The sequence below is a fragment of the Oenanthe melanoleuca genome, chromosome 1A (genome assembly GCF_029582105.1).
Source record: "Oenanthe melanoleuca isolate GR-GAL-2019-014 chromosome 1A, OMel1.0, whole genome shotgun sequence".
Taxonomy (NCBI): domain Eukaryota; kingdom Metazoa; phylum Chordata; class Aves; order Passeriformes; family Muscicapidae; genus Oenanthe; species Oenanthe melanoleuca.
Window position 1 is genome coordinate 2,303,201 of NC_079334.1, and position 27,182 is coordinate 2,330,382.

The following is a 27,182-nucleotide window of genomic DNA, read 5'->3' on the forward strand; positions in this document are numbered from 1 at the left end:
ATGTCTAATCCTGGGCACCACTCTTGAATCCTCTTGGAAACATCTTGCTCCTCAGAGCCTGCAATTGTGTTTTCAGTCTTGTATTTTTGTTATTCCCACTTTATCCTTTCAATAAAGCTAATAAATAGAAAAAGTTTAACAGTACAATAACATTTTCCTTCACAGCTTCAGTTAGTGTCTCTTTAGCCAACCTCAATATACAAACTTACCATAACCAATGCAACCTGAATGGAAGCTTTTATTCTTTCAGTGTGCCCATTTGAGCAGCAGAAATTTTACAGCCAGTGAGACTCTGAAAGTTTGAGAGTTTTTTTCTGTTTTGGAACAGATGCAGAAATCTGCTCCATGCTTTTCAGAGGCACTAGGACAAGGCTCCACATTTCTGGTCTGTCAGCTGCAGGCACTGATGCAGTTACTAAGATAAGTTTACCTTGTTCATAGGCCTGATTTCTAAGCCTTAGCTCACCTTTGACACAGCAGATTAAGATCTAGCAGGTGCCAGGTCATTTGGTGCTGAGCTTTGCTGCTCCTGCCAGCACAAGCACTTATTTTAACTTGGACAACAAACACACCAATGGCTACAGGAGAAAGCTTCTCATATATGGAACTACAGGCTGATGGGCCAGACTGACTGGGTCTCTCTCCACCTTGCTCTACACAAAAAGAAATTGAGTTCAACTTGCACTGAGTCCCATTGCAAGCACTTAGAGGCAGCATTTGGCCACAATAACACTTCACCCTCCCACCCTGCCCCTGGTATCCCAGCCACAGAAACATTTCAGAAGAGACAAAATTTCAGTTTGCCTGTTTCATCTGTTCCTGAGATGGAAACAATTTGCTGCAAATCATTTTAACATTCTCAAGCTTCAGGGAGGCTGAGAGCATTCAAGGACTATTTTATTGCCCTGCATCCAACTCCATGTCAGTCGTGATTAAAAAGACTCATTTAACTTGAAAAGTAAGAGATTTGTGAATTATATGCTACCTCATTGGAATTATAAATAAGATGGACAAAGTAAGCCTCTTTTACAGTTCTTATTTCTAAGCTAAATAAGCTGGAAAAAGGATGAGGCTCTGATTGAAACTTCAAGACACCTGAAGGCCTCCACTGACTTAATAAGGCCAAGTATTTTCTCATTTCCAATTTCTTCTTTTATTATTTTTTCTACTTCCCTTTGAGCACACAAAATTAATAAGTATGTTTTTATCACAGAGAAAGAAAATAGCACTGCTGAAATCTGCAAAAGCAAGTGGGCATGGAAATGACTTTTTTTTAAATAAAGATGTTTGTACGAACCTTGCAGCTCTTCAATAAAAGCCTGAGCCTGCATGATGCTACAGACCTCAACTTCCTCTGAAGTTGGCAAACTACTTCACAGGAAACAATCTTGTGCTGCTCCCAAGGCAATGAAGAATATCATCTATATCTTTTCTATCTTGAACCTCTGTGATTAGGTTCTTAATGATATCAGTTGGAACACAGAGTAGATATGCAGATCCCAGCTATTTTTTCTCCTGGTGCAAGAGGTGGGGAGACAGTCCCAGGCTTCCACAGTGAGTGCTGGGAGAAGAGAAAGCTCCAGGGTCCCCATCCACTCTGCCATGCCCAGCCAGAGAACCCTTGTGCTGCAGCAGAAATGCTGAGGTTGGAAAAGACCTCTGAGATCACTGAGTCTTATTTACCCCAGCACTGCCATGCCCACCACTAAACCATGTCCCCAAATGCCACATGTACACTCCTTTTAAATCCCTCCAGGGTGGGGACTCTACCACTTCCCTTGGCAACCTGTTCCAGGGCTTGACAACAGTTTCTGAGAAAAACTTTTTCCTAATATCCAACTTAAACCTCCACTCATTCTACTCCAGGCCATTTCCTCTTTTCCTGTTTCATTTTACTTGGGAAAAGAAACCAACTCTTAGTTGCAGTAAACAGTGAATATGATCTAGGAGGAGTATCTCAAAAATAATTTTGGTTCCAGTCATTCATATTTTTTCAAAGTAAATGAATCAATATTGGTAGCAAGATATTTCTGTTTCAAGATTTGATAAATTGGAAGTACCAGTTAATAAAATGAACTAGGCTAGTCAACCAGACAGAGAAACCTGGGGATCTGAATGCCTGCTTTCAATTCCTGCAAGTTCATAAATGGCACATAAACTCATAAATTCACAGCAAGTTCATGAAAGGCTTTATAACACACAGTGCCTGTGAGAGCCAAGAAAACAATCTGCTGTGCAATCCCAGCAGAGTTCCCCCCCTTCCCAAAGCATCCTTCATGGACCAGCCTCTCAAAGGGCCCCCACTGCCACCCAGCCACCAGCCCAGGGTGGTGTACTAGGGCTCAGAGATCCTAGCACCAGGAGCAATTCTGGCTTCAGGCCAGAGGAAAAGCTGGAATCACATTTTGTTTCTCTTGTTTATGGCTCTGACACGCTCTGCTCAAAACAAAGCACCAGAAAATTCAGCTTACATTAGGGTTTTTTAGAAACATCTTACCTGTGTTTGTATTCAAAAATTGTGCTCAGAGATCATTTACACAGTAATAAAGAAGGACTATTCCTCTGGCAAGTATTATAGCTACTTAGATAGTCCAGTGAGAGCATTGCTTTACTGAAAGCAGGGACAGTAAGAAAAACAGAGAAACAAACAAGTTTCTCTGCCTGTTGAACTGTGACAACTGTTTTACCTCCTATCAACCTTCATTAACAGGGGAAATGGTTTATCTAACAAGTATTTACAACAAAAACCATGTGCAGTTCCAAGTTTTGTGGAGACCAGCACTTGGAATTTAATTGCAGAGGCTTTTAGATGCAAAGGTGAAGCAAATGGTACTTTAGAATTTCTATTGCAAAAATATGGCACTTTAGAGGAGATGAATGCAAGCAGCAGGAGAAGGAAAGGGAGAGAAGCTGCACAGTAACCCAGGGGGAGTGCAGCAAAGGTAAGGAAGCCATGCAGCCCAGGGAACTGACTGATGCAAGTGCAGGCAAGAGACAATCTAATTCTGAAGGTGTCTCATCCAGCCAGCTGAAAAGCTCTTTACATCTGCTCTGCATGCCCCACTGTGAAACTCTCTGCACATAAATTCCCTTTGGCTGGAAAGTCCTTTCCAGTCATAGCTGTGGCAGCTTTCAAAAAAGCTTCTTCCAGCACTGAAGCATCTCGTGGGACATAAAACAGCAAGAAAAGCCACACACAGCTGTGGGACCAGGCACTGCCTAAAGGAGAGCCCTACACAAAGATTGCACTCTGGTATTTATATTCAATTCAAGCCCTCAAGACAAAGAAATGTTCTGTACCTTGTCTTTAGCAAACTGGACTCATACTCCATTCAGTTTCCTCAGAGCAGCCACAGGCTGCAGCTCCCACAGAACAGGTACTTAAGAGAAAGCACAGATAACAGATCATCCTGTTTACTCTGCTCCTCATCTTCACAACACCATGGCACTGAGAGCATTAAGGAAAAGCAAAAAGCAACAGGAAAACATGATGCTGTAATACAGAGTGAAAGCAGCCTGTTTTTAGTGGCAAGGAAAAGGTTCCTAGCCAAACATCCCTGTTCCCAAGGATCATGTAAAGTCAACCCTTCCCTGAAATTAAATTTGAAAGTATTGAGGGGAACTCACCTGTGTTTTGAGTGGAAACTATAGGCAGAGCTGTAGTATCATGGATCCAGAGGTCAAGAAAACTCTTTCTTACTTCAGCTAGTCAAGAATCATTTTCTTCCTCATCTTCTCTATCCATCTACCACACCAACAGTCATCACCTCTGTAAACAGCTGACAGTTGTGTGGGGTAGTACAACAAAGGTTGCCAGCATCAGGAATGAGAATGCACAGATTTTTCTCTACTCTCTGTGGATCTGATTGCAGCCTGTAAAGATTTGGATGAAAAAGAAATAATCACATGGTGGCAAATAAAATGAGTTCTTACAGGACTGCTGGAGAAGCCTGACAAGATTTTCAACAGAAAGATGTTAGCACTAGAGAAACTGTTCCAAAGCTGACAATTGTAAGGAAGACTTAATAAATATTACAAAACTACTTTGTGCCATTGGTTCAAAGAAATATGAATTAGCCAAGAGAGAAGATTTGTAATTGGTAGTCATATGGCAAGGATTTAAAAATCCACCAGAAAGATGGGAAAGGAAGAGAAAAACAAAAACAAACAAACAAACAAAAAAGCAATTTCCAAACTTTCCTTAAATTAAAAATCAAAAATCTCCCTTTGTGTGTGTAAGTCCAGGTGACTGTGAGTCAACTAACAAGGCTGTAAGTCAGTGAAATGGCAAATGTGATAATGTGTTCTAGAGCTAAGGCACCAGAGCAGAATAACAAGAATAACAAGCACAGCTGTGGAGGTGTGGTCAGTACTTCAGAATCAGATTAGAAGGGACCCCATGCCCAAAATGACACACCAGTCTCTAACATACCTGACTGTGTGGATGTCTTCCAGCATTTATAACAAAACACTTGGAAGCAGTTGAGTATTTTATCTCAGCACAGTTTCCTGACACCTTCTGTGGGTCGAATTAGCAATTGGCTTTGTTTGCAAATCAGCAGCACAGAGAAAATTAATTCCACACATAAACCTAACAAGTGGGAAATAAAAGAGACAGCATAAGAAAGCTTTAATAAAACTGCACCCAGCATTTGGGGACACTCATAATTTATGGAAGAGACAGAGGAGTTTGTTATCAGTAAGTCAGCAAAATAACATTTATGCTCTGGGATATGCTCTGATAAAACATGAAGAACTGTGTAATCTTCTTTCAGCCTGCTGGAGTATAAAAGAGCAACATTTTTAAAAGTCATTAGAATTTCAGAAGTAGATAGGACACTTGTGATTTTTTTTCCCCAATTGGTGCAAGGTGTTAATAGCAAAATGGAAGTCCTATGAAGTTTCTGCCTCCACTACCAAGACAAAATCATACAAAGAAAATATCAGAGAGCTTTGTGGTACCAACCTGCAGCAGCAGCTCAGCAGAGACAAATACTTCTCAGCCCTTCTAGAACACACAGCTGAGATCTCCCACTCAGGTGCATCTTGTGAGTATCAAGGAGATAGTATCAAGCACCTGCACAAGTTTAGGGGGGTTGCCTTCAATAGCTCAAGTTTTCTTACTGTTTTTTAAGAAAACATCTCAGTGGGTACCAGTACTACTTCTGCTAGGGGGGGGGAAAAAAAAAAAATCAATCTGTGTGACACTTAAACATGCCAAATGTCCTTAGTTAAAGGCACTACAAAGAGTTTATCTTCATGAAGTTATAAAATATGTTTCATTCTAGAAAGTGAATTCAGTGTAAAATTCAGCAAAAACCAAAGCCTGTGCTGTTTCTATGTGAGCTGTTTAGTTAGGATAGCATCTATAAAGGACATGAGAATTGATCCTGACTCTGAAGTGAAAACTTCCATCTGCTCTGCATTAGGATCTTACCACCCATCCTTTCTGAAGTTACATTTTCCTTAGCAAATCCAGTGCCAAAGGATTTTTCTCTCTCCCTGCTCTAATCCAGTTTAGTTCCTCTCTGTCAAGCCTGTCAGGCAGTGAATGGTTGGGACATTTCTGTGCATGTTTCAGTTCAGCTGGTTATGGCAACTGAACTGGCACCTACCCACTTCTGGGCTACTCCCTTTTTGAAAGAGCTGCTGGGAAAAAAAAATTAAAAATTGCTTTGTTCAAAAGCTGTCCTCACATCAGCTTTGAATTAGCAGCTCTTCCTCCCTCCCTCCCTGGCATCAATTGCTCCATTGGTTCTGTTTCTCTTTGGGTTTTTTCAAAAATAAAGGCTCCTTTGGTAACACAAGCTTTGCCATGTCTCCTCCAGTTTAATTCCACTTGGACTCCACCTTTCTGAGCACAGCTGGCTGTGTATGGAATGTTTCAGATAAGGACTTGCTGCACTTTGTAAAGGCAGTGCAATCCCTCAAACTTGAATGAAAATACCACACCAAACACATCACAGCTTTTATTTAAAGCCAAATGTATCAGTGAGCACAGACCAGACAGCAGAACTCTAATGAGAGGTTTCCAGAGACTTGAGATAGTTCAGCCTATTTTTACATTTAGGGAAAAGGAACTAAAACATCATCTAATTTTATTTTTTTTTAAGAGCATTCATTCCCTCTAAAGTTCTCCTGGGGAATATTCAAATTGCACCAGTGGGTTGGCACATTGTGGATCAACACAGGCACAGTGATACAACTGAGGAACAACATGGTTTTGTGCATTAAGAAGTGTAAGGCAGAGAGAATCCTAAAGAGACAAAGTGCAGCAGGATTGGGCTGGTTTGAACCATCCTGGATGCTACAGTCAATGAATAAGTGAAATTTCTGGCCTTATTCCAATGCAGACTCAACACACTGAAAATCTTTGCCCTGATTTTCACAGGGTTTCAGTCAGACCCAGGGAAAACTAAAACTCAGCCTCAGATAAGCCTTAAAACAAAAGGGATGCAGGTGTTTAGGAGCTGTTGTTTCAGCTTCAGCTCCCCATGAATCTGATTTTAATAAGGATCTCAGAGAACATCTGGATTCTAGAGTAAAAGAAAATGAAAGTTTTGAAAAATACTATTGTAGCTCTGATGAGAAACCCCCTTAAGTCCTTTTTTTTTAATTTGTGAAGACTCAAGTATCTTGATATTGTTAAGTTCACAGGCTTGTTGTCTGTCAGAAACACAAGGAATTCAACTTCTCTTTATAGGGAGTTATTATTTCACTTCAAAATAGCCAGAAAAGCATTCTGTATTTAGAAAAGACAACATCTTCCTTTCTCTCTCTCCCTGCCTGACTCCAAAAATAAATCAGGAATTTTATTCTCCTCTATACCCAGTTATCTTCTGCAGAAAGAATAATAATATTTCAATTTAAGATTATGCCTTCTTGAGTGAGAAGCTAACAAAAGCTCTCATCTGAATCTGCAAAGAACTGCAACATGATAATGCCTGGGTGATTTTCACTGAAAGAGCATAAGATGTTACCAAAAACTGTTTCATTTTATCCCATGTGTGCTGAATTCCCAAACCAGCTGGGGAACACACTTACTCTGCTTGGTCAGGTCATTGTGGTAACCTTCTCCCAGGTTTAACTGGAAGCTCACACTGGGGATGACTCAATGGCATCCTAATCTGGAGCTGATGAAAGGATTTCAGGTTCTTGGAGCTTTCCATACAACCTTTCAAAAACAATGAAATCTATTTACAAAAAACAAAACAAAACAAAACAAAACCACCCCAAAAAGCAAAAAACAAAAACTAAAAAAACAAATTAAAAAAAAAAAAAAAAAAAAAAAAAAAAAGAAAAAAAAAAAAGAGAGGAGAGGAAGAAAAAAAAAAAGAGTTCAACAATCCACTCTGCTACAAGCCTGTGACTACAGCTGCCATTAAGAATTCCAGGGCTCCAGTGGCAGCAGCACCTGCCTTTCCATAAAGTTGTCCCTCCCATCTATAAAAAAATCCCTTCCCTTCACAAACACAAGTACACATGAAACATGCTCTGCATTTTCAAATGGTAAATTCATGGCAGGAACACCACTTGAACACCAGAAACCTTCCAGGTTTTATAAATAAAATTTCTTGCAATAAGAGATTTGTTGCTTAATTAAGTCCCTTGGAGGCAGCATGCTTGGAATGGATTGCAAATTAAGCCCTTTATTTTCCACTGCCAATCCCTCACAGATCTAGTTTTTTATTTTAAAAGGCTTATTTATCCCTATAACTAATTCCACTTCTAATGGATGTCAAACTGCCAAATTCACACTAACCTCTATCAGTTTCTTTAGTAGAGTTTTTAATGGAAAAATGAAAGAATCAAAGACCTCAGCAAAAAGGACTAAAATTAATGAGTTTTTTTGTTCTCTTAGCAAAGCTCTCTGTCAATTCTCATGCCCTAGGATACATGGAAAATAAAATTAACACTACAGCCAGATTTCCAAAAGTGTCAGCTGATAATAAAGAATGTAATGACAATATGTGGAAACAATAAATTGTCCTAGGTACAGAGAATATTACCCAAGGGTGCAGATAACCCCTTTGGCTTCCATTTTACCACCCCAAGCTTAAAAAAGTATTAGTTACTGCACTGTTGAAATAATTGCACATTCTCCTAAACTTCTGGCCTGGAGCTGCACCCAGCTGAAGTCTCAGCTGGTCCCACAGAGCAGCTCTCTAAACTATTAAAATACAAATATCACTGCTTTATAGCACAGCTGCAGATGGGCACATAACAGGCCCCAAGCCCTTAATCTTTGTCAAGAGTGGTACTTCTCTACCAAATTATACAATGATGCTGTGTTCTTCCTTGCAGGTCTAGACCTTGCAATTCTTGGAATCAAAGAAGACAACAAGATTATCATTATGATGTTAATACAGCTACTGCTATACTATCCTAATAATGTCTTCAAATCAAACAATTTATTTACAATTAATCCTTTTCATCTTAGAAAACTGCATGCCCAGACTTAATCAGAGTTATTAAAGATCTCCAAATACAAATTACACTACCTAAGCAATTGATTTCAAAACTCCTGACCAAAAGACTTGCACTGGGCAGGTATCAGAGGCAAGATGAAATTTTCTTACTGTTTTTCAGCAGGACCAGGACAAACCTCAAGGTTTTTCTGTTTTGTCCAGTACCAACATCATCTGCAGCCACAGAGAATGAGGGTAGCACAATCTTGTCTCTTGATATCTTTGGTTGATTTTATTTTAGTTCTTTTGATTGATTATTTTTTGCTTGGTTTTTTTTTTTCCCCATCAACCCAAAGATGAGATAGAAGCAGGTCAATGCAAAAGAAGTTTTTGTTACAGTCAGAAAACTAATGAGACTTGCTTCAAAAGAACCCCACAAAGAACTCTGAGCAAATACAGAGATCTAGATTTCAGTGCCCATTCATTCCTACACAAAGGCTGATCTTGTAAATCCTACCAATCTGAAAGGCTGCTGTGCCTCCAAGAATATTGTAACCCAGCCCTTCCACAGCTGCTATGAAGACTGAATTCAAAACAAAACACAAATGAACAAAAATAAACTGGAAAAAGAAATCCTTGTTATGAAACATGGAAAGTTAGACAAGTTTTACCACCACACACTAAAATCTTCTCACCCCCCCCTTGACACCTTGGGTCTTAGCAAGGCATCACCTTGACAGGTGTTTTAAGTTTGAGGGATTCTCTCCCTAATAATGCTACTCTAATTGAGTGGTGGTGAAGCATGTGTTTTGATTTTCAGAACAGAATGGCTTTCTTTGAAAGCAGAAAAGCTTTACTCCAAAACCCCTACACCTTAAAAGCAGGATTTTTTCACCTATACACATTGCTGTCACCCTTTCTCCCATTGAAGACCTCTGCTAAATCAGGGGAAATAATGAAGTGAAATCATAATAATGTCTCAGATGTTTTATTCTGTTATTCTAGAGACTGCTGAAATAGTGTGAAAATAAAATGTGCAACCAAAGCCATGTAGTTTGTCATTCACCTCCACTGTTTGCACAATATGAAAGAAACCACTTTAAGCTGGAAGCAAGAATTCCATCAGAAACCATTATCCAGAAGAAATACCCAGATTAAAATCAAAGAGAAAGCAGAAAAACAGAGATGATGAAAAGGAAAGCACACTATTAGGGAAAGAGAGAAAATGACAAGGGATCAAACTGCACCAGGCTAGAGAAAACTGCTGAGCACTAGGTTCAGCTGTGGAAGAATAAAACACTTCTGCAAATTAAATGGCAACAGCCCTAATTACAGCAATAAATGCTTTTATCTCCTTTTTGGTTACAATGACATCTCTAGTGATCATCTTGGTGCTGGTGAAGCATTGCTACAAGTTACCAGAGGAGAAAAGTACAGGAAAATGAAATAATTCTCTTCTAAGCAATGTGGAGATTTTGCACCCTCTGCAGGTCTAGGAAGGTATAAAGAAGGTAGAAATATACTCATCCTCTAATAAATAATAAACAAATAAACAATAAATAATTATATAAAGTAAAACTAACTATGAGCCTTCTTAAGACAATGTTCTTTTCTTCCCTACTTGGAAATAGTAGAGGGAAGGGGTTTTAAATGACCAAAGCCTATGGTACACACAGCCTCACCTAAACATGATGCTCTTGTGCTCCACTTTCTATTTTGTCTTTTTTCTTCATGTGCTACTTCAGACTCTTTGTCCTTCTCTGCATGAGACACTTCTGGCCATGTACAGACAGAAAAAGCACCAGCCATCATACAATTCCTTGTAGAAACAAAAAGCTTTCAGGTAAAGCACACCTTTTCCCAGAGCCACTTAGGAAAAGAAAACAAGAAAAAAAACAATAAGGCAAATTTTTAAAGGTAATCTATATCAATTTAATCATTTAATGAAAGTACACTGCATTAAAATCACCTAACCTAATACACTGTCACAAAATATCAATATAAATAGATATAAGAAATTAAATCAATGGACTTTGAACTTTATTTCTTCAAAAGAAAGTAATCCTCTAAAATATTAAAAGAGAAAAACCTTGTCAGTGCCTGAGAAAAAAAGGACAATAAATACCAGTGTATTTAAGAGGCAAGTTTGGGTTTGGTAAAGCCAGTTATGCATCACTGGGCACTCTCATCTGATGCAGCTGCTCCAGCACATGTCCCACTGCAGCAACTGGTGATTCAAATCTGTGATGAACAGACACGCTGGACTAGTCTCAAGCACATTCCAGGGAAAGATTATCCCACTTTTCCTGATGGCTTCAGCATGAATTTGGAGCAGACAGCTGCTTTCAGTTGCTTTTGAAACCTCCATGGATGTCAATAAGGAAACAATGTCAGCAAAAGATCAAACATAAAATGAGTTTAAGAGCAACTGTGCTTTTGGTTATTTCCTTTCAAAGTACTTTGTTGCTTCCAGTGGGACTCAGGTGAAAAACACATTTCCATTTAGGAGTATGGCTTCCCTGTTTTTCCTGCCTCTCTCCTTTCTGGATCCCTCCTTTCTCATGTCTAATTTCACACTCTGCACCTCCTACACAGAAGCCACTCCTAAGCCTTCCCCTGCTTTCCCCACCAGTTATAATTCCACTTTCCTTCCAATTTACTAAAGATCTGCAATAAATTGCTTCTCCCAAAGCATTGTTATCAGGCTTTATAGATTATCAGCCTAAGGAAGAAATAAAGAAAATTTAGAAAAGAATATGCACTAGGTATGAACATTGCAATTTAATTTTCAAATTCAAAAGACCTACAAGTATAATACTTTCTTATTTATTGAAAGTCCACAGCTGACATCCAGGTAATGCTAATATTCTGTGGGGGTCACATAAATACATTAGGAAGGTTGGAACATATCTCCAGCCTTAACATCAAGAACAAATTATGCCAAAATGGAAAAATGAATGTCAGTACACTCTGTCCACCCTGACATTTTCATTCTTTTATAACAGCAGACAGTTTTTCAAGATTTCTTACACTTCTAATAGTGAAAAAAAGGGGGAAAAAAACCCCATATTTTTTTCTCTTTTTACTTAAAACATGGTTAAGTTGGCTGCTCTTCCTAGAGGTATTTAAAAGGTGCACTCTTTGTAACAGGATTGTTAGCATAGTCCAGCTTTATTAATAATTTGATTTTCTGAATAAAAGAAAATAAATTTGTCACTTTACCTGCCCTGAACTGGTTTCAGCACGTGGTTGTCTTCTCTTGCCAAAGAAGGCTGTAAAATTCCATTTGGAGACTGATCTGCAGACAGTTACAGAACCCCTCCTTTTTACCCACATGCACCAACCACGCTGAAAACTGCTGTAAGATACAGGTCTGTAGATAAATTTACAAAATTTAAACTTAGAGTGTAGCAAAAACAAACTCTGTTTCCATAAATGTGGTTACTCACCATTTCCACGTGTGTGAGTCAGCCCAGGCAGCTGGGACAGCCACAAACTCAGAACTAGAACACAAAGGGAACATTAATTTCTGTCACTTCACCCAGCAGGGGATGCCTGGAGCAGCACCTGGGCAGAGGCACAAGACAAAAAGGCAAAGCACTGCTGAACTCTGTCCATGCTGGCAGCACTGGCTGCTGCTCACACAGGTTCATCAGAGTCATTCCCAGCTGCAGGGTCACCTGAGCATATTTACAATCACCACTATTCTGCTTTTAACTCACCCTCCCACTAATACAGCAATAAACATCCTTCTTGACACAACAGCATCTCTTTTAATAAGGCCATTAAATACAAGACTGACAATTCTCTTGTAGCTGCAATGACAACAGTGAACCATCACCCACAGCATTTAAAAACCAACTATTCCCAGTTACTACATGTAAATATCTTCTCAGCTGGTTTGTTGGACACCACCCTGGTGTATGTTTGTTCATGCCCAGAAACAAGGGCCTCCATCAACACTTCAGAGTGCAAAAAGAGCTGGATTGCTGCCAGGCCAGTACATTTCCTCAGCCATCACAACTTTTTACACTCTTCACAAGCTTTGCATGGCTAATCTCAGGTGGTCTAAGCTGTCAAGGTTCTTATCTGGATCAAAGGTGTTGTCTCAGCTCTTTTCAAAAAAACTGCAATGGAAGAGCTCCAAAATTCAGAGGAGGAAAGGAAGAAGAGAAGGGAAAAAATCCTATAATAATAACAATAATAATAACAATAATAATAATAATAATAGGAATAAGCAGCAAGCAGAGTGCACAACTGGTGAACTGGAGAAAGCCCTTACAGGATTTAAGGCTCTTCTGAACACAGTTAAAGTACTGTGCTCATGGATGTGGCAAAATGAATGTGTTAGGTTGCTGAAAGAATCACTGCCAAAGGTATTAGTGAAAGCAGGTTTTAACACAAATTTGTAAAGATGTAATTTAACAGAGTTCAGTGACAAGACTGACTCCTTTACTTACTACACAGGTGAGGCATACAAAGGAAAATCAGATTAGAATCAGTTCAGAATAATTTCAGGACATGGAGACCAGAGATGCAAAAAAGTAAAGGTGCAAAGGGTAATGGTGCAAAAGGGTAAGGTGCAAAAGGGCTTAGCAGCACTTAATCATTGACTAATTTAATATTTATAAAGTGATTCAATTGATTTTATTACAATTACCAGAGTGACCTAATAGCACCATTCCAGATAGCAGCATTGCTGTTGTACTTGAATTTGAATCAATTCACATGAATGCACACACAGACACAGGTACCTGTATCTGTCTGTACAAAGGCACCTGGCAAAAATTCCCCTTGAGTGCACTAAATACTCACACTGGATGCCTCTGCATCTCTCAGGGGGTGGAGGAATGCGTCATCAGCCCTGCCATCAACTTTCAGCAACACCAAGAATCACAGGTCTGGGGGCTCACGAGCTCTGAGAGGAATCCCACTGACAGCAAGGTGCTGGCACAGCCACTGAGGTCCAGGAGAGCTCCAAAGGCCTCACTTAGGACCCAACAGGAATCCCTAAGGATGCAGAGCAGTCCCAAAGAGAGGGGAGCAAATGCACCACCGTGCTGGAGAAACTAGAACATTGCTTGGGATTCAGTGGGCATAGCTCTGGGGACTCTTTCCAATGAATTTCTGGCCCTGCTCTCAGAGGTTTGGTGAAAAGTTTCATTTCAGTGTTACTAAAGTTGGTGTCTTGCAACCACTCCAAAGGCAGCTGCTGCAGGGAAATTATTTCAGTAAGTACTGAAAATCCACAGCCTGTTGATAAATTTGGGTACTGTCCATGGCACCACAGAGGGGGGAATCAATCAAAGCATTCTACAAATGTCTTTCTCACTTAAAAATTTTCTCTGCTCCTCAGGACAAGCAGGGCAAGGCTCAGTCCACCCCCTAGGTAGGGAAATTGGGGACAGGGTTTAATGCATCTGAAACTAGACAGTAACATCCCAGTGTACCTTTGAAGTCACTGTGCTGTGCCCTTCCCTTTCTGGTCACTGTCTCACCTTGGCTCACATGCAGGACTTGAGAGACCATGGAGCATCTTGTAGATCTAACACTGCTGGTCTTGCATTCTTCTTCCTTCATTTGCAGCCATGGCCCAGATTTCTTTTGGCAAGGGTCTTCTTCTTTTTGAAATGTGGATTTCAAAGTGAACAGTGCATCCAGGAGAGAGCAAGAGGGAAAGCGGTTTGGCACCAGGGAAGGGTGTTTGCCACCAGGGAAGGGGGTTTGGCACCAGGGAAGGGGGTTTGGCACCAGGAAAGGGGGTTTGGCACCAGGGAAGGAGCTTTGCCACCCAGGCCCAGTGCTGTCTGTCCATCTGCCAGCTCAAGGATTTGCTCCTGGTCCCACTGTAGGGCTCCCACACATGATCCTGGCACGTCTGCCTGCAGGAGAGTTTAGGTTAAAAATGCCTGTGCATAGACTGTGAAAACTCTTGTCTCTCCTCCTTAATGGATCAATGAACACTACTGCCTGACCTTTTTCTGAGCAATAATAACGTGCAGCAGTGCAACTTTGACCTTCCTGTCCTGTTTTAGTGCTAAGATGGCTATGGAACACACTTGGGGGGGTCTTCACAGTCTCAGTGGGAAGCAAGGTGCTCTCTGTATTTCATTATGCCACATTCCTGCTTTCCCAGACTGGTGGGTTGATTTAGGTAGCCATGAGAGAGCTGGTTGGTGCTTCTGTGTTTAGGAAGGCAGAGAGGGAAGGGATCAGTTGGGTAAAGTTGAGCCCCATCCATCCATCCATCCATCCATCCATCCATCCATCCATCCATCCATCCATCCATCCAGCAGAGCACATGGAAGAGGGGTGGGTTTTCCACTGGTTTAATGCCTCTGGGGGAGGAGAGTGGCTCACTGCTGCTTCACTTGGCATTGCTGGGGAGGGAGTGGGGGAGCCCATGCCACTACATCCACTCATTTTTCTGAAGCTGGGTAACATGGGGGTTGTTTTTGTATTATTGTAAGTTTGTAAAGAATGTAATCTGTCTGTCAGGGGCACAAGGAGAAAACAGGGGCCTTTCTCTTTTTGGGTGAGGCTGTTCTTATGTTGCTGTGCTTTTGTTGTTGGGCAGGGAGGGGTCTGGTGGCCATGGAGGAAAAGCCTGGCCCCTGTCCATGGCTTGCAGCTGTCCCAGGGTGACAGGAGGGTGAGCTGAGGCTGCAGCAGAGACCTCCCACACCAAGCTGTGAAAGCACCTCTGTGTGTGTGGGGCAATCTGACCTCTGCAGTGGGGCTCTGCACTGGCATGTTTTGCTGGGTGCTGGCACGTGGACTGGGCTTGCTTGTCCTCAGCTCAACTGGAAACTGGGCTGAACAGCTGCCCATGCTGTTTAGGAAAGGTTGGACTGGATGGGCTCAGTTTATCAGCTTGAGAAGGAGTTGATGCAGGAGCTGCTCATCCCACCCTTGCTGTATGTGTGTTTTCTCGTCTCCTGGATAGTCTCCCTCTTTCTTTGTTCAAAAAGTAACTTGTTCAGTCCTGGGAAGGGGTGGCTGCAGAGCTGCTCCTTTTAGAGCTGCCTTGAAGGCAAAGACAAAGCTGATCTGTGCTCTAGGAAATGCCATGTCCTGATTTTGACAAGATGCTATCACGAGTGTAAAAGGCAGTGTCAAACCAAGCCATGTGTCCCCTTATTTTTTCCTACCTTTTTTTCTACAGCCAGTGTTGCTGCAGCTTGGCAGATGCTCTTCATGGCACAGTGTAAAACTCCTACCACTCCTGATTCACTGCAATACTTAGAGAAGATAAGCTCAAAACACATTTAAGCAGTAATTTACCAGCTTCTATTTTCCAGGAAAGGAATCTCAAATTGAGCATTAGGAACAGTCAGGGTACAGTTTGCATCTCCTGCACAGAAGCAACAAACTTGTGATGGGAAATAAATGGTGTTTGTTTTATCTAAATAGCACAGCTGTGTTATTGTAGTTCTCTCCAGTGACAGAAGAAGGAGGGAGTAAAACTACTGACCCATTTTTCAGGGAGAATGATGCTCCAGAATCCTGGGCTCCTATTCAAAAGCCTTGCCTACAATCCAATGTTATTCCTGCAAACAGCTTGACACTACTCCTTGCACTTGAATTGCAGCTTCACAGAACAGTTCACACACACAGCTCAGGTAGGAAGTCCTTATACAAACAATCCCACTTTTCAAAGGTTGCTGCCAATGCTCCAGAGAGAACTGACAAGGAACTCCATACACACACGCATTTTTATTTTAATAAATAGAGTTTTACAGGCTCAGGCTTTTTTTTTTTTTTAAATCACATATACAGAACAGGAAATGCCTGACCAAGTAACATGAATTGAGCTACTAACCTTGGGAAGGAATACATGCCCTCTGTAACACTGAAGACCATAACTGAAAGGGGATTTGCCATCAGCAGCATAGGAATTTACTTCACAGATCAGACAACTGAGACGTGGCCAAAGCAAAGAGAGTGACCCTAAATGGACCACTTGTCTTTACAGAGTCACAACAGTGCAAGGAAAGCCAAGAGCCCAAGTGCCTCCATTTCCTAGTGTTACTTCTGGATGAATGTGTGTCTTCACATCCCTTGAGCAAGGCATTCTAACCACAAGCAGAGAGGCTAAGCACAGCAGGTATGCAAAATTATTTGATTGAAGAACAGATACTGGATGACACAGTAATGTAAAATTTCAAGATTTTAAATTAGCAGATGCTTTTGCATCCCCTTCAGTATGGCAGTGGAACAGATCCCACCTTCTCCCATAGAGGTTTAGTCCAAAAACTTCCTGTTGGCATTAGCACCAAAGAGAGCCACTCTGATTTCTGGCATCATCTGTAGAGAAAGAACACATCAGCTATGTGAAATGGGCAATGAAACTGCTGTGTGTTCTTCCTGCAGACACTGTGGGATAGTTTAGCTGGCCTCAAAAGTAACAAATCACTTCATGTGAGCTTTCTGAAGTCTTTGATCACACATTGCTTGCTACTCTATAGTCTGAAAGCACTGCCTGTACTGCACCATAAGAGACACTAAAGCTAGGGTTTTTTGCACTTGGGTGTAATAGGTCTCAGCCACAGTTTGTACTCAAGCTACCTTCAGTAATTCAAATTAGCCTCAGCATTTCAGCATCTCGACTGCAGTGCACTCATAACCAAGGCTTTCAGTACCATAATTTATAGAGTTTTATGCTTAAGCTTAATTCAGAAGGAATCATTCTGGGGAAAGCCATGGTTTTTTTGCTGCACAACCAATAAGTAATTTACTTATTTCCATTCAAAAATCCCTTCTTACTTATTGAAATCTGATGCCATGCACTATTGTGATACTTTGGAAACACAAGGATTTCATTACAAGAACAAACTAGTTATTTGTATTTTCTTTACCTGTTGGAGAAACTCACCTGCTGGGCTACAAGATCCAGACGACTTTCCAAGGTATTGGAAACTTTAATTTTGCCATCACTGTTGTAGATTTCAACACCTCCAGCACTAAAGATGGACAAAACAGAAAAGAAATAATGCAGTGAAACCCACGGTCAGAATCAGAAGGTGGCAAACATAAATACCAAATCAGCTTTTACAGGAATGTCAGATACATGGCTAAGATTTCACTTCCTAAAAAAAAGAACCTATTTGGTCATGTCTTAATAGGAATCAGCACAAAGAGATCCAGTGAAGCAGTGCAAAGCATCTTTGGAGTTATCAGAGACCACAGCTATGTGCAAGGATCCTCAGTAGCATATTTTAAATATAAGTGGAGTATGCAATTTGTCCCTTCAAAACAGCTTCAGACTCTGTTTTAATAAGACAGCTGTCACATTTTGCAAAGTGAGGAAAAGACTTGGAAGTATTGTTTGTTGGCTCACAGATAAAGATGACAGAATATACAGCTTTGTCTATGGTACTTCTGTGATACCATATGGAAATAGAGCCCTGCAGACAAAACAGACACAAACCCCATCAAGTGACTCTCCTGCAGCACCTTAGGACTCAGTTTGCTTCATCTTGAGACAGAAAGCATGGCTACATCCATATTACCTCTCCTTAAAAGACCAGTGGTTCAGCTCCTATGCACAGTTATTCCCTACTCCAGTACTGTGAATCAGCCTGGAGACTGCACAAAACCTTTCCTCACATTTTTGATTGACACAGTGCTTGTCTGGATAAAACTGCAGAGTCTGTGTCTGATAAACTCAAAGAAGTGCCAGCTCCACAAGAACAGCAACAGCCACTTTGAGGACATTCCACACCTAATTTTCTGACACTAATGTGAGCTGTGGCTTGAAAAGTTGTGTTAAGTTAGTGCCCTGTACAAAATAATCCCATTTTCCTTACATATCTTCTGGCAGGAAGCTGTCTTGGTCAATGTGAACATCCACATCCCTTTTTATGGCATTTTTGTAGATGGGAATGCTCTTCTGTACAGCAGTCTAGGACAGAAGATAAACCTCCAGTTAGCACTGACAAATGCTACTGCAGCACTCGGATTTGATCACTCAATCACTTGTGCTAATAAAATGAAGAGATTGAGGCCTCTTCTTTTTTTTTTTTTTTTTTTTTTTTTTTTAATTAAGCAAATGCATTTCAGTTTGCTTCTTCAGCCAAACCCAGTTATTACTCTTAATACTGTAGCCATGTCTAAAGTTTCCAAGGTAATATCCAAGCAGGGAAACGTTCCCCAACTTTGGAAGCACATTGTAGCTGCAACAGAAGTTCAAGCAGCAAAGCTTGTTTTCATATCACACACAGAGGGGGATCTGAGCAGCAAATACCTATAATCAGGTCTCAGACTCTGTGAGCAGGGTACTGACAAAATATTCCAGGTGTCTTACCTTAACCATGGGGAGATCCTGCTTCCTGCACCGAACAACTAACCTGGGCTCAAGCAGCTGGTAGAATCCCTGCAAGGAATAACCATTTTAGCTTCAGAAAGTCAACACTTTCTTTATTATCAATAATTAATAATTTGTCAGAATTATTTAACCCCAAGAAAGGAAAGAAGCTGATCAATTTGAAACCCAAGCCCAACAGTATCAGCCTTATTTATTTAGATCTTTGCTCACAAGTTCACCTCATGCAGACATTCTGAGAGGACAGCACCAATGTTTGGGGAAGAGCCCAAAGAGGGATGATGCTTTTGGAACTCAAGTGCAACTAAACATATGGAATCTCAGGACTGTGTTGACCAGTTAATGCTCATGCACACATAAGGATCACTGCTGAACATGGATCCAAGGTCTTGAAGACATGCAGCAGTTTCAGATGCTTGTTCTAAGAACCCCTGCCTTGCATTTCCTGTGGTAATACCTGAGGCTAGAACAGAATAAGTTTAGTTCCAGTTTGAAGGCACCTACAATCAACATCAATGGCCCAGCTGTGAGCACAGATCCCTCACTGGATTTAACACAATGAGCCAAGACAAGTGTGGCTGGTTTGCAACCACAAGAATGGTTTGTTTGATGTACAGCAGCACCAGTCCTGAGCATGCCAAAGAACAACAGCCAGTTGGAGGCACAAGCTGGCAGGAGACACGACTGAGAAAACTGTGCCATCCAAGTGTGACATAAGAGCTTGTGGGTGGCTCCTGGAGCTCACAGCAACAGGATCAGACTGTGCCAGAAGGAGGCACCAGAGCTCACAGGACTGACCTGGCCAACAGTGGACTTTCAGCTGTTCATTTCTGGGGCTTGAGACTGCTCTTCTAGGCAAGCAAAGCTCTGGTTTCTGTTTCTGTACCTGTTTCTGTCACAAGCACACTCCATACTACAGTAAATTTGTCAAAGCTTATTAAGATTCAAAAGCCAAAAAGGTTTTCAAAGCTGATATGGACTGATTTACAGGTTTAGAGAAATAGCCTTGGCCAAAGGTGCATTTGATCCAAGTGATCCCTATAGCAGCTTGATGTGTGAACCCCAAAATGTATGTGCACATCTGCAGTTATTCTCACAATGGAACTGCTGCTGGTGTACCAGGTCCCACACCTCAAAATGAGCCACAGTCTTTTCTGTTCAGAATCCAAGACTCAAAGATATTGAAGTGATGTTTAAAACTCAAGGACCACTCAGCAGCAATTGATCCAGACTCCCATACAACTGTAACTTTCAAAGGGCTATTTCTGACAAAAAGAAACTTGGGGGGCTAGAGCAGCAATGATCCATTTTTTACTATTTAAATATTTACCTGTAGAACTAGTCCATCCAGCAGTGTCTGGTACCTGGCAGTATCCTTCACCACCTTGGCAAGTCTCTGCTTGGCCTCATTCAGCAAATCCTACATTCAGAAGAAATCAGATCAGCAGAGCCCATCCATTTGGCATTTGGTTTCATGCCTACCAACTTTCTGTACTTTCATTATAGCTCTCACACCCTTCCAACACGTAAATGTACACCCCATGTGGTGTTCATCCAAGCTAGACCTCCCATCTCTGTGTGTGCTACACCATCCCTGTCCAGCACTTCCCTTCTTCCTGCCCTGGGCTGACCTCATTAGAACCTGACAATAATTCCTTTTGTGTGAAAAAGGGAGAGCTCAGGAGTAAAAGGATGGTACTTAAGAGCATTAACCTAGATAAACAAAATACGTAGTAAATTACTGCTTAATGTGAAACAATACAATTGTCCAAATATTTTTTCTTTATGCTTTATGGTTGAGCAAAGAAATCCAATCTCTTTTTCCACCAAATAATATTCAGGTTAGGTATTCCTTAATTGTAAGTAAATTCAAGTCAAAATTTAAAAGAGAGCTTATTTTTAATTTGAAGTAGCTGTCTTGATTATCTTTACTCAGCAAATCAGTACTGGATGGGATTGAATTCTTAAGAAACTTAAAGAAACTGAGTTAACTTGAGTTAACTCAGAGCTCCTAAAACTGAACCATCAGAAATGCTTCAGATAAAAAAACCTCTGTGATTTGGTATAAACCTTTCTTTCCTGTCCTGTCTCACAGTGTTTTGAAAAAGAGTGCCCAGTAACACAATCAGTATGAGGATATAAAACTATCAAAATTTACTGTCATGGTCAAACCTAGTTATTCTGTCCTCCCTAGAGTAACATTGCATTTCTGGAACTGCCCATCTCTCTTCACTAAAGAAGCCAAAGATCTGATAAGGGAAGAAAGACTGAGCAGCATGTGACTTCAAATGTCTTAAAATGAGGAAGAGTGTTTAGAATTACTCAGAAGCATGAGGTTGAGTCAGCAGATAATTGAGGAAGAAATTACCCAGTAGAGACTACCACAACAGAGTCAGCCCTTGAGCAATCCACCTTCCTCCTCTCTGGGAATACAATCTGAAGTTTTAAACTCATTTTAAAGAGTCAAGCTGGTGATTTTCTTCTGCTAACTCTTCTTTTTCATGGTAGCATCAACCTGAACATTTATCCCATCTTTTATTTTTGACTTCCACGGGTGTCTCAGGCTTTTCCAACAGCTCAACAGCCCCATCTAACAGAACATGGAACAACCAAACTACTTCTGAGACGTGGTGGGAGAGCACAGCACATCTGGTCACTGCTCAGTGAGCAGAATGGGGACACACTGCCAGTGGTGAGAGATAAACACAGGACACCCACACAAGCCTGAATGTAACCTGCCCTGATGAATGATTACTCACCCTCTGTGTCAATACACATACTGGTCACCTAGCAGAACATGTACTATGGGCCATTGAAGGACACAAAAAATCCCAGTTTTAAGCCCCCTTGCTGGGTTTTTCATATAAACATTGCTTCAGGCAAACGGAATTTCAAAATTCTACCAACTGTGCAACAGAGAGTTGCTGCTCTTTAAAGAAACAAGCTACTGTGCAAATGACAGATACAACACTGCCTGCAATGTTCCTGGCAGACCAATGTATTTCCCTAAAACAGCAGGTAATGGAAACTGTGAAAATAAGGAGATTAGCAAAGCTGGACTAAATCCTCAAGGCCTTTTCAGAGCAGCTTGGAAAGCCATTTTTGGATGTTGAAAGCAAACATCACTCAGTCAAAAATCATATTTTCTTTAAAGAATAGTTCAATTTCCTAACACATGGCAGAAACAGATTGTGTGTTTACTTCAGCGATACTCACTGCAATAAGGTCATCCCTTGCCTTGAGGACCTTCAGCCTTGCTTGATTCATCAGGTTGGACATCTGACTGCAAGTTGCATGATAAAGTTGAGTCAATCCATCAGCCTTTGACAGAAGAACTGTAACATTTAACTGCATGCTTTGCATTTAAAGGTAACAGTTCTACAACACTTAAAAACAATGTCTGTTCACCTGTTTGAACGTGTTTCTGGACTTGCACAAAACATTAAACTGCAGAAGCCCTTTCTTGGTGAAGATGCAGCCAAACTAAACCAAACATGATCATTTGTCCCAGAGTAACAGAGCAGGATAGAATTCTAGACATTAACTACATAAAGAAATGTGAAGGATTCTTTCATCACACTAAGTTATAACATTGTAGCTCAGCTTTGATAATGTCTCCCCAGAAAAAAACAGAAACTCATGATTACAACTGAATATGTTGTCTACAATTTGCCTGCCCCCAAGGGAAGAAGAATTTTATATAAATTTAACAAAATGGGAGCTCAGGCTCTGAAGTCAGCTGTCTAACCCAAGCAACTTACATTTTCTTTTGCTGCTCAATTTGCTTCTCCTTCTTTTCATAATACTCCATGATTTTCAGCCTCTGTGTCTGAACAAGGCGACCCTTCTCAATGTTGAATTCCTCTTCTGCCTACAGTAAAAATTAAATAACTGAAGTGGAAATTGATTCCTTGGGCTGAAAAAAACAGAACCAAAATGTAAAAGAGCATATTCACAGACAAGATAGGATGATACAATTTATGGTTCTTTGTAAAAACCCTTCACTTCTTTAAGTAATTCTTACACAATAAGGGTGACAGCACAGCTGTTAGTTTTTTTTTGTAAAGCCTCACCAGACAGAATGTAAAAACACATGGATAATTCTCCTACTTGTACCTGAGAATCCAATCTCAACTTCTGAGTTCTGTTTGCAGATCTTCAGGAATACCTGTTTTGGTACTGATTAAATACTTGTGTAAATCTAAATGTTTAATGAAGGTTAAATATTATCTGCAACACATATGCTGAGTCCAACACCACCAAGGCATTTCAGTAGTGGTACAATGCAGATTGTTGGGGCTGAAAGGCATCATTAATCCTTCCTCAGCAAACATCTATACTCTATTACCAGGTTAATATTAAACCCAGTCTCTTGTGGCTTAACCTAAGTGAAGCATTCTGCAAGTAATTCAACTCATGCCTTAAATACTAATTTAGTGGGGGAGGGTGTTCTGCTTAATCCAATTGAGTCACGTTACCACTCAGCTCCTCTGGTTCTGTAAAAAAGGGGTGAACTTTGATACAAATACAGTTATAGTCAAAAGCCACCAAAACATTGACCAAAACCAGCTCTGAGTCATTTTCATTTGTCAAAAACTAAGAAATGCTAACTTTATTTGGTATAATATTTTTTGCTATGTAATAACTAAACAGAAATCAGCTGTAGCTTACAAAGGTGTTCTAGTCCTCCCTGACTGCAACTTTCAAAGGAGGATGTGAGATGCAGTTTTCCTTCTGCACTTACTGACAGTGAACTTCCATTTTTACCTTTGCATCTATTTCTTCAGCCTTTTCATTGGCTTCCTGCTCGATGAAAGCCATCATGTGCTTGATCTGTAACAAGAGAGAGGAAAGAAAATATTTTCTGTTGGAAAGGACACTGACCAGAGGAAGTAGGTGTACATATATCCTCATTTGTAGATCCTCTATATCCATTTACTAACTCATGTAATATTGTTTTGCAAGGAAATTTAATTGAGCATATACACTAAAGAGTCAGTTCATCTTGACATATATTATAAGAAAACTATTTTCCCCAATAATTCTATAAAATGCTCTTCCACTAACTGCCATTAGAAGAATGCACTTCAGGTATGCAACTATAAAAAAAACCCAAACCAAACCAACCAACTCAAGAGTAAGTGTTTGCAATCTTCATTAATGAAACCAACTTTTTCACCCCTGGGATTAATAAAAAAACCTCACAGGCTTCAAAAGTCCTCACACAGCAAAATGAGTCTGTTTGTTGTGACATTTAAATGAAACATGAAGATTATCATAGGTGGCATCTGAATGAACCTGGGCCTTCCACAGGGGAACAGTAAAGCAAAACAAAGTGCTACTGACCACTCTGGTCAGATTTGTACAACCAGAAATTCCTTTGAGCACCAGAGACACTTCTCTTGAAAACCTGCAATAAATAACCTGTAATAAATTCTGTAAAGACTTGTAAGGTCAGTTTGGAGGGGAAGGAGACAGTGGCAGCAATGCTCTGTGATCCAGACCACACCAAGAATGTCACATGCTGCTTCAGAGACCCACATGAACCAATAAATTCCACTTGAAAAACATTTCTGAAGCCACCTCAAAGAGCCCACTACAGAGCCCAGGCCCAGCAGCTTAAAGACCAGGAAAGCAATCAGACCAAGATCTGTTCATCCATCACATGCCTTTCTGTGACCATACCTCAGATCAGGTTCCCATTTGGGGCACACTGGAAGGACCCATTCCAAATCAAACTGCAACTGGGATGAGGTACAGACACTTCCATGGCCAGATAGAGCACCCCATGAAAACCTACTGACATTTTGCTTGCACTTAGTGATGAGACACATTTTGCAGAAAATCCAGTCTGAATAAACTCACACAAAAGACTCTATTTATAGAATCTCATGTTAAAATTAAATGTTTTAAGGAGGTTAGAAAGGTGCCAAGGTGAAAACTGAGCCAATGTGCAGAACAGCACTAAGCCTGTAGAGACGAAAAAACAGAAGTGAAGAGACAAGTGGAAGATTTTAAACACATGTTAACACAGTGGAAGAAATTAACAGTAACATCAATATCCTCAAATTCAATTCAGCAGGTTTTATTTTAATTCATGTCTCCAAAGACAATCAAGTGCTTGTCTACCTACAGAATCAGCTTCCTACCCTGCCCTTCAGAAAGGACAAGAGAGGCCTTTAAAATAAGAATATTATTTTGCTGAATAGCCTATTGTTGAAGAAGACTGACAAAACCAAGCAGCAGAAGCCTTTATCTTACTGAGTCACTTCTTCCAGTTTAGTTTGGTTTCTGAATTTTGGAAAAGCACTTTTAACAGTTCTGGGTGTTCAGGAAACATCCCCTGTGTAAAGAAAAGGAATGAGATGGAAGCAAGCTAATATGGAATCCACTTCTGAACAGTGTTATTTACTTCAAAAGCTGCTGTACTGAAATCCCTTCTTTCTTTCTGTAGAAATGAAGAGAGTAACAAAGCGAGATTTTAACATCTATAAATAGGATTAGTTTTAATAACACAGACAAAAATGTATTCGGAAATGAGAGACTAATTTTAAAGCTGTATTTCCTATAGAAAGGAAGAAGGGGCTTCCCATCAGGAGCAGTGGGATTATCCTTTCCAAGGGAAATTCTAGAGTTAGATGGGCTTTAGAAGTGACCAGATGTAAAAAAATATATTAAAGACCTTTGACAGAATAACAAAGCAAGTCTGTCAGTGGGAAAAAGTCTCAATCAGAGATGATTTTCCAAGTGACAATCATTGGAAGTGTGGTGGCAAGGAGTTAAGAGGACCAGCTGGCAAGGTCATGCCAGATTCATCCACATGCAGGATTGTCAGCCACCAGCACTCTCCTTTCCAGTTTGCAGGATCATCCTGGGCTCAGGAGTGTAAAGCACTGACAGGAATCCTGCAGATGTGCAATGCTGTTAGTTTTACATGTTTATGACATGACAGAGCCTGAACTAACCTTTGAAGTTCAGCTCCATTCTGGCTGAGCAAGACCACCCTAATGTCAGCTTTATTTTTATTATCTTCATGGAAGTGTCATGAAAAAAAACCCCCAAGCTTTGCAGATAAAAGGAACACGATGCAATGATACAATTCTCCTTCTGGAGAAAGGCAACCTACTAATTTTACTTTTATTGTGATGCTTCCTTGCCAAGAGACTATGTTTACTGAATGAGAAAGTGAGACACAAGTACTTGTGATGTAGAGGACAAAGGGAACTTGCCTGATCTGCTTATCACCTGCAAGAAACCACCCAGACCAGTGCTGACTGGATCCCCACAGCCTTTAACACCACACATCATCTCCAACCCAGCTGAAAGCAGCTTTTTTAGCTGAGGGCAGTGTTTACAGTCAACAGGGACAGGGCATCCTGCCTCTGGAGGAGTGTCCACAGCCAGACTTCAGGGCTGGAAGTTTCCACTGCAAGCCAAGGCCGGGCTGCAGCACTCTGCTTAGGATGAAGAACTGAAAAGGGCATTTAGGAACGCTGAGCAGCCCACCCAAATGCTGAGGTACAGCTAACTGAAGGTAACACAGCTACAAGCATAAAATAGATGGGAAATCCTTAGAGAAGCATAGAATCATTAGGCTGGAACAGACCCTCGGGATCACCCAGCCCAACCATCAAGGTAGCATTACACTGTAACCTTTAAACCCCTAAACCACTTCAGATCCAGACACTTCCTAAACACCTCCAGGGATGGTGATTCCACCACCGCCCTGGGCAACCCATTCCAATGCCTGACCACCCTAACAGTGATTTTTTTTTTTGTCTCTTATCTGATGTAAATCTCCAGTCTCAGCTTAAGGCCACTTTCTCTGGTTAGGAAGAAGAGGCTGGCCCTCACCTCTATACATCTACCACAGCGACATGCAAAAACACATTACTCGTCTAAAGCTGTGCATTTACCCGCCTTGGGGTGCAATTAAACACTGCACACAGTACACAGCCTGCTCACGAACCCTCACGTTACAATCTGGAGTAAGATACCACCGAAACGCCTCAAGGAAGTTCCCCAGTGGGGCCCATCCACCCCGGCAGGGCAAAAACGGCTTTGTCCGAAGACTGCTCTTTGCAAGCCAGGATCCTTCCCCTCAGCAATCTTCCCTTCTCAGGGGAGCGCCCCGGCAGAGCAGCAGAGCCGGGCCCAGCGCTGCACTGCGGGCCCCGGTGCGGTCAGCCCCGCTCCTCACGGCCCTCAGGGCGCTCCGCTCGGCCCTACCTGCTTCTGCACGTCGGCATCGCTGAGCGCCATGGCGGCGGTGGCGGCGGCGGTGACAGTAGCGGTGGCAGTGGCGGTGACGGTGGCGGTCGCAGGCCCGAGGAGACGCGCCCGGTGCCGTCGGTGCCGCGAGCGGAATCAGATCCGGTTCGGGTCACAGCTGGAGCGGGGCCGACACACGCCCCGCCCACCGCGCCTCTGGGCCAATAGGAACGCCCGTG

General features: G+C 41.3%; 1 protein-coding gene and 1 long non-coding RNA gene across 2 annotated transcripts; both read right to left on the reverse strand.

Moving 5' to 3' along the window:
- Positions 1–10,009: 10,009 nt before the first annotated feature.
- On the reverse strand, positions 10,010–12,025 carry LOC130248616 (uncharacterized). The gene is made up of 3 exons (XR_008839673.1): positions 11,858–12,025; positions 11,631–11,766; positions 10,010–10,277 (listed from the first exon to the last, which is right to left on the reverse strand). It is a non-coding gene; the product is annotated as an uncharacterized LOC130248616 (long non-coding RNA).
- Positions 12,026–16,105: 4,080 nt separating this feature from the next.
- On the reverse strand, positions 16,106–27,170 carry ATP6V1E1 (ATPase H+ transporting V1 subunit E1). Its single transcript, XM_056482490.1, has 9 exons — positions 26,962–27,170; positions 23,500–23,565; positions 22,494–22,603; positions 21,949–22,015; positions 20,063–20,152; positions 18,715–18,783; positions 18,218–18,312; positions 17,284–17,371; positions 16,106–16,715 (listed from the first exon to the last, which is right to left on the reverse strand). The coding sequence occupies exons 1-9, from the start codon at positions 26,992–26,994 to the stop codon at positions 16,653–16,655; spliced, it is 681 nt and encodes a 226-aa protein (XP_056338465.1). The 5' UTR covers positions 26,995–27,170; the 3' UTR covers positions 16,106–16,652.
- Between the last annotated feature and the right edge of the window lie 12 nt (positions 27,171–27,182).